Source organism: Tamandua tetradactyla, chromosome 3 (genome assembly GCF_023851605.1).
Source record: "Tamandua tetradactyla isolate mTamTet1 chromosome 3, mTamTet1.pri, whole genome shotgun sequence".
Lineage (NCBI taxonomy): Eukaryota > Metazoa > Chordata > Mammalia > Pilosa > Myrmecophagidae > Tamandua > Tamandua tetradactyla.
Genome location: NC_135329.1, coordinates 151,351,855 through 151,365,559, shown reverse-complemented (window position 1 = coordinate 151,365,559; position 13,705 = coordinate 151,351,855). Strand labels below are relative to the sequence as shown.

The 13,705-nt window shown below is 38.5% G+C and overlaps 1 protein-coding gene across 2 annotated transcripts in view; it reads left to right on the top strand.

Annotated features, from left to right (window-relative positions):
• Nucleotides 1-826: 826 nt before the first annotated feature.
• Nucleotides 827-13,705, top strand: part of TTN (titin) — a 279,196-nt gene continuing 266,317 nt past the window's right edge. For both annotated transcript variants that reach the window (XM_077154303.1, XM_077154302.1), the window contains exons 1-8: nucleotides 827-1,048; nucleotides 3,333-3,436; nucleotides 5,082-5,285; nucleotides 7,134-7,421; nucleotides 7,889-7,974; nucleotides 8,068-8,312; nucleotides 12,402-12,729; nucleotides 13,094-13,246. In XM_077154303.1, coding sequence (XP_077010418.1) covers nucleotides 3,346-3,436; nucleotides 5,082-5,285; nucleotides 7,134-7,421; nucleotides 7,889-7,974; nucleotides 8,068-8,312; nucleotides 12,402-12,729; nucleotides 13,094-13,246 — 1,395 coding nt within the window. In that variant the 5' untranslated portion in view covers nucleotides 827-1,048; nucleotides 3,333-3,345. The remainder of the gene's footprint in view (nucleotides 1,049-3,332; nucleotides 3,437-5,081; nucleotides 5,286-7,133; nucleotides 7,422-7,888; nucleotides 7,975-8,067; nucleotides 8,313-12,401; nucleotides 12,730-13,093; nucleotides 13,247-13,705) is intronic.

Genomic DNA, 13,705 nt, shown 5'->3' with positions numbered 1-13,705 from the left:
CTATCATCTCCTAACCACTTCCCATTAGAAACAGCAAACTCCAGAGACTAATAGACTAGCATTCATGTGCCCAAAAAACGAACCCCATGGATAATTTAAACATAAGACTTGGGCACTCATTAAGCAGCAGTGCATGCGTATTTGTAAATATTAATGCTAGACAAAAATGAAATTGGACAAAACTGAAATCATTGTAATGTATTGACTAAAACTAAAAGTTCAGATTTTGCCTTTTGACATTACTTCTTGCAGGGCTGCATTAACACTTAGCTGTTTAATATGATTTCATTCTCCCTGAAGTGCAAGTAGATTCTGTAGAATGTAAATATAACAAATCAGTGCTCTTTAATGCTAAAGTATATAGCTACTGGGTCTTCAAAGAAGGTGAGGTCTTATGCCTTAGCTCAGCTCCCTATCTGCTGTCATGATTGACAGGTGCATTTGGTTGGTTTTATGGGGGAAGGGAGCAGGAACCCAGCCCGACTCAAAGGCAGAGCCTGCAGGTTTGGGGTTTTGCATATGATTGCCCACAAGTGTCCTCTATTTTCACATCGCCTCTTCAGGCCCTCGTTTTCAGATTTGAAAGTTGGCAACAAGTCTTCTTTTCTAAGCCTCAAGGCACTTATTCTTTAAGTACTGTTCTATTTCCTTGGTAAAGCCTTTTTGGGGGTGCTAAGTTTAGCCCTGTCAATCAGAAGAACAGGTGGTATTTGATACTCCCAAATAGGTCCCTCTCCCATGGTGCTTTCTTAACCAATCACCCACAGCAGGGCCCGAAGGATGCTGGGTTGTCAGCAGGTCTAGCGAATATAAGGGCAGGGCCAGACCCTGGCTCTCGAGCAGTCGTGCATTCCCAGCCTCGCCTCGGGTGTAGGGATTGCATAAAAAGCAAAACTACACAGTCTTGACTGTGTAGTTTTGTTTTTAGGTTTAGAGGCTCACCGATTCATGTCAGAGATGGTCGAAAAAAACAACTCTAGATAGGACGTCGTTTCAGAAGCAACCTCGGGCTTAGTCCCACCCTTTTTAGGCACTCCTGAGAAATCAGGTAAGCAGCATCTGTCTTGTTTTTTAGTAGAGTCACTTTCTTATTGATTTCTAGTTCCTGGTTACCTTTGTATGCTACATGCCTGTGTAGATGTGCCTACCTAACTACTTGTTGCTGGTGCATTGTTTGACCTTGCTTGTTTTCTATTTTAAAATATGTGAATATTTCTCTTTGAAAGTTTAATGCTTTAGTATAGCAGCAGTCAGTGATTCGAATGGTTTAAGCACACCTAATATTCTTAAAGTGTTGAATTTGAGGTTTGAAGTGGTGATAGAAATATTTGCTTCTTTTATAAGTTCTTTTTTGTCTGTTGAGAATGTTCAAGGTTATATTACTCAGTGATAAAGTGACACACGCTAAGAATAGCTCTGATAAAATGCATGCGGTATCAGCTAAACCCTGATGACTTTTTAAGGGAATCAACTGCTGCGGTATCAGTTGCAGGACAGTGACAGAACACTTGCCTGCTGTCAGTCAACATTGGAGAGTTTATTTTGGGAACATGACATTTTAGATGCATTCCTTCAACCCTAATTCGACAAAGGCCTCAGAAAAGCGAGTGCTAAAACAACAAAATTCACCTAGATGATAAGAATAAGAGATCAGTTTAGACCAGTTAATGCCAACGTATTTAGAAAGTTGGAATAAAGCTATATAATTGTTTTCTAAAGCACTCAGAATGTCATTATGTATTGTAATTCAACTCACAATCAATTATATGATAGGAGATAAATGTTTATACAAAGAAGGATAAGAACTACTGTTTTAAAGACAATTTATAAATACATTTTGATGTCCCATCTTCCCAGGATTAAATCACTAATCATAAGTGCCTGTGATTACATAAATAGATAATACATAAATGATGCAAAAGAATATAGCTATTTTTAGAAGATGCACTATCTTACAAGCTAGACACTTGTAAACTAGAAAAAATTAGATTTAAAAAAGTCCACCCTGAAGATAATACGCGACTATAAAAAGTTTTGATAAAATTTCCATGAAAAACTTTTGGATACTGTCTGAATCTTCCAAATATAAATTTTATTGTCTCAGAGAATGCATTTCATTTTCTTTTTAACTAAGAAGTCACAATAAGGTACAGAATTCTCCCTTGGAAGATTACTGCTCCATAAAATTTTAGTGAACAGGAATTTAATAAAAAATAGTAATGAAGCAATAGGCAATTGAAAATCTGCCTCTTTCTAAACAGTGGAACAGTCAAATTGAGTATTTAGGTATTTATGCATTCAGAAAATTTTTCATATTATCTCAAACTGGTAGACAAAGTACTTACTTGCACTTAAAGGATTTCATTGCAAATTATATATTCATTTCTGTGTTGAATATTTCACATTATGAAAGTATAGACCTTTTCACTTCATCTACATTTCACAACAGCCTTCCATTATTCAGAATTTGCATGCTGCTCCTTTTAAAAACTCAAGCCACTATTTCTCTTTCATACCTACAATAAATTTTGGCCTTAAATTTAAATTTATCTGAATATTTATTTCATCAGTAGCAACAACACTCAGAGCATGAAGAAATTTTAAGAAATAAAAAGCACTGTATGCTGGGCACCAAGAAAAATTTGCATATTTGCTAAGGCTTGAAAAAACTTTTCAAGTAAGAAAAAACATTTGCAAAGTTCAAATTTTTAGTTTTTCCAACTGTTATAAGTAATCAGGTAATGCCTGAATTGAATCTACTTTAGAAATATAGATACAATGAGTGAAAACTATTGGGGGAAGGAAATATTTAAAAATAATAATAATAATTCCCTCAAACATTGAACTGATGTGGAAATTCATTTTATGGCCGTCACACATCTCTTATTCTTTGTTACACCTGCATTGCTCCAGTTTTCCCTTTCTCCAATTCTCAACCTGATTTTCCACTGGAAAATTCCATCTTTGACCAGTAGAGTACATTCTTTGCTCTGTTGGCTAAATTATTTTCCATTTCCCCATAGACTTGCTACTCCATGTTACTTCAAGACAAGTTAAAGGCCATGTGGTCAAATTCAAGCCACAAAGGAGAAGTTCTGGCCATTATTCTAGACCCACAGAACAATCTGTTTGGAGAAATGTATATCATGGGCAGGCCATGGTGGCTCAGTGGCAGAGTTCTCGCCTGCTATGCTGGAGACCAGGGTTCCATTCCCGGTGCCTGCTCATGCCAAAAATAGAAAAGAAATGTATATCATGGCCATCAGTCTATAAAACAGCTCCAGAGTATCTCTTAGCTGTGACATCCTAATTTATTTTCTTTTCCTTTTCAGAGTGCCTAAAAAGATGACAACGCAAGCACCGACGTTTCAGCAGCCGTTACAAAGTGTTGTGGTACTGGAGGGTAGTACCGCAACCTTTGAGGCTCACGTTAGTGGTAAGCTCAGGCGCACACCCATGCTTTCATTTGTTTCCCTCACCTCGCGCAAATAAGTTAACTTTGCTGTAGGATTTGACACCACGTTTAAACCCTACTTTTTACTTTGGAAAATTGGCTCACCTCTGCAGAAGTGTCACTTTCAGGGGTATACCATTCACAGAGTACTGACAAAATCTGACAATATAATAGCTTGATGATGTTTTATTCATATTTATAATTCTGCAAAGCAAAATAATTAGCAATGGATTAAAATTGCCGTCAGAATCCAGCTTATATGGGTTGGCTGAAAAGCATGCTTGCGCCATGATTCAGTGTACTTCTATGGTACATTGACTCTTTTTAATTCATGTTTTATAGCTTATAATAAATATATAAGATTTCCTTTTCTTTATTCCTTCCTTCTTTTCAGTTGTATTTACCAGCCAACCTATTCACAATTGGATAGCACTTTATTTTACATTGTACAAATGTCATGCAATCATTCTTGGTTTTCTGTCATATGCCCAGAGACCAATCCAATTCTCCTCACACATGATAAACCCTTACTGACATCCAAATAACTCACTTACTTATTTTTTAAAGTTCAGTAACTTCTGAACTGAGCAGGACACATGTGGCTTCAGTTGGAATTTTGCCTGCTTGGGGAGTGATGGAATCTGGTTTCTTCATAGCTTCTTGTCCTTTCACACAATGTGCTAATAAATTCTTAGAAAAAATGCCACTGAAAATATCTGATATGTGTGAATTAATCAAATAAACTATTCACTTGGCCACACTGGTAGATTAGCTAACATGAGGACCACCGAATAAACTCTATTGGTTATCTTCATCTCCCCAGCTTCAGGAGATAGATCATCCGCCTTCATGAGAAATGCAAAATAAATCATGCTCTCGAGTTGCCTCCTTCCTTCTGAAGGCTCAGAGTTAAGATACTGAAAGATCAAACTAAAAACATGCAGTTCTTGGCCCCATAATTTGAGGCCAGTGGAGACAATTTGGCTTTTCTACCTGCAACTCCACTATAGATATTGTTCTGAAAGAGTAGGGTTGGTTTAGTCCCTGTTATGGCATTTTGACCAACGCACATTTGAAAGGCAGGAGAGTTGAGGAGGCCGTTGTGCCCATAAGTGCAGCGCGGGAGAGGCGCGTGTCCTCCTGTGCTCATTAGGCAGCATTGTTGGCTCCCTTTGCTGTTTTTGCTCTTAACTTGTTTCTGAAAAGGACAACAGTCACTTTTTATTTCACAATTTTCTTGGCTCTTCACTTCTATAAATCCTTTTCATGATTTTAATGATGCCTATTAAATTGTATCAACTAGACACCTGGGCAAGAGGGCAGGAGGTGGAAATTCTAGTCCTCTCTGTTCTACTTGCTAGCTCATTGACCTTGGAAAAATCCTTAAGCCTCTTTTGGCCTCGGTTTCCTTTGCAAAATAAAGAGGTGGCCTCTACACAAACCCACAAGGCTTCCTCACGGTTTGCAAGTTAACACTTTTATCATGCAGCTGTTAAATTTGGACTATAATTAAATGGCATCACATTCTGGACAGTTTTTACGGGTTAGGGGTGAACATAATGGGCAGGGGAGAAGGACTTAGTGGTGTCTCACGCAAAAATTAAGGTGAATTGTCTTTGCTCTGCAGGTTTCCCAGTTCCTGAGGTGAGCTGGTTCAGGGATGGCCAGGTAATTTCCACTTCCACTCTGCCCGGCGTGCAGATGTCCTTTAGCGATGGCCGCGCTAAATTGACGATCCCCGCCGTGACTAAAGCCAACAGTGGCCGGTACTCCCTGAGAGCCACCAATGGATCTGGACAAGCGACTAGCACTGCTGAGCTTCTCGTGACAGGTAGAGTGGCAGAGACCTGCGAGGCCCGCTGCTCCCCCAGGAGACATCATTTGCATGCACGCAAGGGAGTGGAGACAGAGCCACCGAGCCCAAGGAGATGGGGCTCAGAACCTAATGAGGGGCCTGCTTAAGGCTGAATTTATAGTAAAACTGTTGCCTTGTGGAGTTTAATTTCCCCCTCAAAATACTGAACAAAAATGCCTGCTAGTGAGTTCCCCCATATACATATGAAGCATTCACGAGTATTTTAAATGGAAAATTGTTTAAAAATCATGTTTCTGAGCAAGTGGAAAGGCTTGGGGTCTTGTTTATAAGACAAATAAGCATAACAGTGAAAAGCTGTATGCACTCAGACGTGTGTGTGTGCATTGTGTCAGTGTGTGTATTTATATACACACGTCGTACACACCTAGATATACACAAGTGAATATGCATATTGACAATGTTTAATGTTGAACGTAAACTTACGTACTGGTTATGTTGTATTCCTATTGAGCAGCTCCAAACAACTAAATTTAACGGCTGGATATTGGCAAATTGATATGATTCAATGAAATCTTGGCTAAATTATTTTTCAGATCATTTAACTCTAGGAATTTGTTTCCAACTAGTGTGTATACAACTTTGTTTTATTACCTGATCCCCAGAATCTTCACCCAGAAATTATTATTCAGTTATCTGGAGTTAGGGCCCACGGATTTGCACCTTAACAGGTGCCCAGATGATTCTGATGCAACCCACCTATCTACAAACACTGCTCTAAGCTATAAGGCCTTGAAGAGGTTGAATAATTCTTTATTAACTGCCCATTTTTCAAATATTACACAGAAAACACACCCAGGAAAAGGAATATGCTTGGTTTTTTTGTTTTTTAATGCATAGCACAACTTCCCTAGGAAAGTTGATTCTTAGTGTCCTCTGATGTTTTTCTTTACCCTTTTCCTTTACTACCTGGGGAGACATTCATATGCAGACATTATGCAATTTACACATTACATAACAATATTGGGCATGAGCTGCTTCTTTTATGTATATATATATATATGTATCCTAAGCTATTTCATCATCAACATTCTATGATAACACTGTAACTGACCTAAATAGAATGCACACTAGATAAGAATCAGCTATGAACTTAACACCAATTCAGAAAATTCAGAAATGGAAAATGCATAGAGTTGTCAGAATTAGCTATTCTTTATTACTCAGAACCATGTCGAAATTAATCACACTTACCCTTTACATTTCTTATAAAAACTTCTTTCAACATAATTATCATGAAAAAAATCCCCTTTCTGTAGCACAATTAAGATTAAATCATGTCATTATTGGGACTAACATTTTAAATGCAAGTAAATATTTGGATTATTTGAAAACTGATCAAGTTGGAGATGATTTAGTTTTTTTTTTACATTAAATTAAAACTTGATGATTCTGTAAATCACAAGTGCACCTATCATACCAACCTTTGGAATTCATTTTAATGCAAGTTACTAAAATATGCAAAGTTGCCTCTAATATGTAAGTGCTAGAAGCGAAGTTAGGAGGAGTGCAAAAAGATTCTCTAGAAATGTTATAACAAGAAATATGTTTAAAAAAAAAATTTGGTGGCCTAGAGCAGCTAAACACCACAAAATAAAATAAAATACGGTGGCAGATAAGCCTTCTGTGACCTCCCAGCTCCATTCTTGCTGTTATCTGCTGGGTGAGCTGAGTTCAAGGACACTGAAGGATGTCTGGATCAGCAAGCAATCACTTGGTTTTGGAATCAGAGCTATGATAGTTTAAAAATACCCTCTTGGGAGCATCTTGGCTGGTAGTGCTGATTCTCTTCTCCTCCCCCTGCAGCTGAGACAGCACCACCCAATTTCATTCAACGACTACAGAGCATGACCGTGAGACAAGGAAGCCAAGTGCGACTCCAAGTGAAAGTGACTGGAATCCCTACACCTGTGGTTAAGTTCTACCGAGACGGAGCCGAAATCCAGAGCTCCCTTGATTTCCAAATTTCACAAGAAGGCGACCTCTACAGCTTACTGATTGCGGAAGCGTACCCCGAAGACTCCGGGACCTATTCAGTAAATGCCACCAATAGCGTTGGAAGAGCTACTTCAACAGCCGAATTGCTGGTTCAAGGTATGAGCTGGGGATTAATGAGCAGGGAAAAGGGTAAAAGGCCACATCGGGACAAGTGGGGTCAGTGATCCACCTATCTCCCCGCTGAGGCTCTGGAGATGTCTGAGCTGAAATCAAAGCTGACTTACCCTTGAAAAAAAGGCTCTGAGATTCAAGGTATGAGCTCAACTTCATGGAACAATGTGTGCTCAGTGAGTCCTTTATAAACTGGGAGGTGTTTCAATTAAGCCATCTACTATTTCAAATAAGGGAATTTAATAAAATGGTTTTCAGTAAATTCTCAAGTAATGGTGAATGCTTTCTGTTTTTAAACCTCATTTATATTTGTGCAAAACCCAAAACTTTCCGTGTTTTATTCCACTGGGACACTCAGAAAATCTTCTTGACGTTATAATCAGAGTTATCATAATTCCTTTAAAAATAGGTCATCGTGCACTCTCCTAAACGTTTCTCTTTCCTTCCACCAGGTGCAGAAGTAGTACCCGCTAAAAAGACAAAGACAATAGTTTCGACTGCTCAGATTTCAGAAACAAGACAAACCCGAATTGAAAAGGTATTTTTCTGTGCCTTTGATTTTTGAGCCAGGCAGACTGTTGCTCTGGCAACTTTTCCTCCGCAACAATGACTTTATTTTCATCTTTTACAGAAGTTTGAAGCCCACTTTGATGCCAGATCAATTGCAACAGTTGAGATGGTCATAGATGATACCACTGGGCAACAGCTGCCACATAAAACACCTCCCAGGATACCTCCTAAGCCAAAGTCACGGTCACCAACTCCACCGTCCATCGCCGCCAAGGCGCAGCTGGCTCGACAACATTCCCCATCCCCAGTCAGACACTCCCCATCCCCAGTCAGACACGTGCGGGCACCCACCCCTTCTCCGGTCAGGTAAGGCCTCTTTAGAAAGACCAGGTTATTATGCATTCCTGAATTAGGCTTTACCCAATAAGAAGATAAATAGAAGGAAGCAATTAAATATCTAGATAAAAGAGGTAACTCAAAAGGTGGCTGAATGTGATTTTTACAAATCCTGCTTCACTGCCACTGGTAAACTGAGCAACTTTATAAGGCCTGCTAATTCTGAATTCTTATTTCTGCACCATTTATGAAATAGCAGCCTCCGGGGCCAAGAAATGGCAGAGAAAAATGAGAAGAGCACAGAATTTCGGGTTGGAAGCTCTAAGTTCAAATCAGCCCAATCACTGACTTCCAGATTGATTTAGGGCAATAATTGAAATGGTAAAAACAATAGTTACCATTTATTGATTACTTCCTTATTATAAGACATTGGACTTGCATACTACATCCATTATCTCACTAAATAGTCACTTAAGACATAGAATTATTACCCCCAACTTTATAGATGGGTAACTGGAGCTGAAGGAATTAAATAATTGGCTCAAAGTCACACAGGAAGAATCAGATCAAGGGTTCCAGCTGTGGTTGCAGCCATGGTTTCTCTGACTCAGGAATCCTGTTTTTAATTGTTTAAACAATTAAAGCCTCTGCAAGGCTCATATGTTCTTTGAGTCTTAGTGGTGCCATCTGTAAATTAAAGAGGGTCGTAGTAAGAAGTACATTAAGGTTTATTGTGAGGAGTCCTTGAGATAATTAGTCGAAGGGGAATCATAAATAAGAATACAACTTTCTTATACTCAGGTAATAAGTAAAAGCTTCAAAACATGTTGCATTATCTTTCTGTTATTTCTGTATGAAAGGATTTCTATTCTTATATAATAATAGAGATATTTTAGAGGTGAGCAGACATCATCAGGGCTCAGAAATTATTTAATCAAGTGTAAAGTATCCACAACAGATTTGAAACTTTAGGATTCAGCTTAACAACCTCAGATCTTTAACATAGTGAACTGAAAATGTGCAAAATTTACATTAAACAAAAAAAAAATTGATCAATTAAAAAAATATATGTAGAGAAAGTTCCCCTGCCAAGAAAAATTTTAAAAGAAGAAAAATGGGATAGCTGTCCTACAAAATACTCAAACATATCGCAAAGTTACTGTAGTGAAAACAGCATAATATTTGAAAATGAATAGAAAAATACTTCAGGGAGCAGACCAGAGAGTTCAGCAATAGATCATGTACATGGGAAGTTCAATTCTAATAAAAGTGACCTTGAAACTTACTGGGGGAAAGTATATTTTACTCAATAAAGAATGCTGTCCATCTACAATAAAACCAACATTTACTTCACACCACTTGTAAAATAAATCTTAGCTTGATTAAAGATATAAAGTAAAAAATAAAACATGGGAAGAAATTTTGGAAAAACATTTGTAGAAGAGAACTTTTAAAGATAGATTTACAGGTTCAAATGCATAAAAATAGAAATTCATGTATGACCAAAGTACAATCTAAGCTAGACCAAACAGTACATTTGTGAAAATGTTTATATTACCCCTTCCATAAGATACTTCATTGTGTCTGCCAGTAAAGTATCATAACAAATATACAGTGGTTACAATGTGAATAGAATTGTGCAGTGTCTAACTTACACAACTGAGCATATTTATGCTGGAAGTAACACCATATGCAAAGACTAGATCTGGGGAGAAACATCTGCAACACCTATGGTAGACAAAGAATTAATATACCAAAGGTATAAAAAATATTTTACAAATTGATATTTAAAGGAAAAACAATGCAAATTTTAACAAATGGATAGAAGGTACAAACAAACAAGTATCTCAAAAATGGAAATATAAAGACCAATAAATAGATGAAAAATGCTAGATATCCTCCAATCTTTATTAATTTGGCCTCTTAAAAAGTAAAGATATTGGCAAACACTCATATGAAACCTTGAACAAAAACTCAGAGTTAAAATTATGTCTAGCTATCAAAGAAAAAAAATTCTGGTTCAGTCTAACTCTAAATTTGCACACCATGAAGTCTCAACACAGGTCAAGTGCGACTTCTGAGGGAGCTAACAACTTCAATATTTTTTAGTTCAAATGTAAGGGTCATTGAGAATTTTGGAGCCTCCCTGTTCCCATGTAGCATTTTGACCATCTGAACAGTTCTAAGAGCTCATTAATAAGCATCCAAATTACTTATCCCCCCAAAAATTTGATTTAGAAAACATAAGTTAACATGCCAATTTTTTGAGAAAAGCATGGTCAGCCTGATAGACTACTTTCTAAAATGTCTAGTTTTAATTTTGATTTTTTTTTTCAGAGTAGGGCAAATATGTTTCATTGAATAAGGTACATTGTATCTAGCTGTGACCAGGTGATTATTTTTTATTATAGGAGCAGAAATAAGCACTTTCCTATAATGACTCAAATTACATTGATTTTCCAGAACCATTGACTTACCCAAGGCCTGCTGCTAATCACTCATGTCATGCTAATCTGGTCTTTAACTCTTTTTTTGAATTAAACCCACTTTACTAGGTAGAGCGAAAACAGCAAAGCACAGGGTGAAACTTGGAAGTACAGGCACTTTGCTTTTCTTCAATTGTTGTAGCCCCTACATTATCCTAAACTAGTCTCTCTTATATTTCTGAGGCAGTCATTTTCAAAATAAAGACATGTTCCTCTTCATGTCCCTTTGGTTTGATTTCAACTTCCTTTATAAAGCATACATTGATTTCACACAAAAAGGTGCTTCTTCAAGAAAACAAACATTTCTTTATGAAACTGTAACGTACTGTCAATTTACTCTGTAATTTAGAGCCGGTAACAACTATACCTTGAGTCTTATTAGAATAATTGTTTCATTTAATATTAGCATAAATTAAATATATGTGCCAGAATTTATTTATAAACAACATATTCTTTTATGCAGAATTAAATGCAGTGATAAGGCAATACTGCCACCAAGAGGAAAAAAATACAATAAACCCTGTTACGAATTAGTTACGAAAAATTTTATCTTTGTTAGTTGACCTATCCCCTGAAGTGCTGCTATAATCAGAAAATGTCTTTTTCTATAAATGCCAGAAGTTGGCACCCAGATTCTTCAACTTATGCTAATTTCATATTAAACACACCTTAAAAGCAAACAATAAAAACTGTTTGGGGAGAAGTTTACTTTATTAATTTAACAAATACTTAAATTTCAAATGAGCTAATTTAAGGATATGTTTAAAATTTTTTTTTATAAAATTTAACATACAAACATTCTTAAAATACAAACATTCCATACATGGTATACAGTCAGTGGCTCACGATATCACTACATAGTTATGTATTCATCACCATGATCATTTTTTGAACATTTGGATGTTTAAATAAAGATCATAGTACAGTACAATGAGCCTAGGAGTAAAGTAATACAGGGGGAAGTAAAAAGAGCAGTCAGCAAACACTTCTACTAGAGCAGCACTTTCCAAAATACATCCACAGCCTACACCCAAAAAGTTCTGTGAAAAGAGTAGGGAGAAAGCCTAGATTCACGTGGCTTATAGGCATGGAGAAAGCTATGGGAAGTACAGCAGTGGGGTGCAAGGCTTAAGGGGTTTAGCTTAAAATTGCACAAGAGTTGTGATTATAGAAACATTCTTCATGTAACATCCAATTGACACCCCACTCTCCACCAAGAATTGGGAGTACAGAGAAATTCAGACGGAGATTTCTATTCAGGGTGTGTTCCTTTATTTAGCTATGTTGCAAGGAAATACTTTCTGCTATCCTGATTTTTTTTTAATGTGAGAAACTGAGAACAGGGCACAAAACTATAGAAGGCTGGGAATTGTGAATCCAATCTCAGCTTAGAATTAAGTCTGATTCTTTCATGGGGCTACAATGGATAAGAACAAGGTTTACTAAGATTTAAGACAAATTGCTTTCAAATGAGCTAATTGGCCTCTGAGTTGGTTATTGAGGCACCAATTTTAAAACCCTCTGCCTTGAAGCCCTTCCAGGTTGCCCTCCCATTATTCACAGCCCATGACCCTTACCCAGTTCCTCTTGTCCGTGTTCTTGACTTCTGCCCTCGGTTGTCTGGGTGCCTCAGGTCCGTGTCTCCGGCCGGGAGGATCTCCGGCTCCCCCATCAGAGCGGTGAAGTCCCCATTGCTCGTACGTAAAACTCCTACGCCCGCCGGGGCTGCGGGCCCTGAAGTGCCACCCCCTTGGAAGCAGGAGGGCTATGTGGCTTCATCTGAGGCTGAGATGCGAGAAACCACGGTGACCAGCTCCACTCAGATCAGAAGAGAAGAGAGATGGGAAGGGAGATACGGTATCCAGGAGCAAGTGACCATCAGTGGGGCCGAGGGCGCCGCCGGCGTGTCAGCCAGCGCCACCTTCGCAGCGGGCGCCGTGGCCGCCGCTGGCGCTAAGGAGGTATCATCAGAACAGCTTTGGTTTGTTTTGTTCTCCTTTTGCGTTTGGGCTTCTCCTACTGGAATCCTGCATGAAACGCTGTATAAGTGGGAGGGGAGGTGGACATAAATGTAATATCACAGAAACCAAAGACTGAATTTGGCTCATGCTTTATCAAAGCATTTTTAATGGGAACAAAGGCTCTAATCTGTGAAAATCTCATAAGATATAGATTTTAAAGATATACAGCATATTTCTCTTGGCAATGAAAAATACGTAGGTGTATATTTAACTCTAGCTAGTTCAGTTTCCATTAGGCTGTCTTATTTTCCACCAGGCATGCCATTAGATAAAGAGTTAATATGCTCTGTCGTTTCCAACCCAGGTCAAACAAGAAACTGACAAAAGTGCAGCTGTTGCAACAGTTGTTGCTGCTGTTGATATGGCCAGAGTGCGAGAACCAGTTATCAGTGCTGTAGAGCAGACTGCTCAGAGAACAACTACGACTGCTGTGCATGTCCAACCTGCTCAAGAACAGGTAAGGGCCAGGCTGCCCGCAAGAAGTCGCAGAGCCAGTTCCTTTGGTGCACATTTGCAGAGACAGCGTCCGGACTGAGCCGAGCATGCAGAAATCTCGTGCCAGCCAATGCAGATACGATTTTAAGGGCAGCACTGAGCCCAGTATGGTCCAGGCTTTTAGGGCTTTCTGAGATACCAAAATGATTGAGATACCAACAACATAAAAAAGACAAATACCATGAGGTCACACAAGTCCGGAAGTACCTGGTCTATGTCTGGCAGACAGGCAAGAGCTAAGTGCGGTACTCAAGGTACTCCAGGTTGGGGCAGGCAGAGGGTGGCCAGGAGTCTAAATAAGAGGGACGTGTGTGTATTTGGTGTTATAGATCCAGACCGGCCAAATCCAAAGCCTGGTCGGTAGCTCCTGAGAGCAAGCCATTGAAACCATTATTTTCAGGCTGACATTACATTTCCCTAA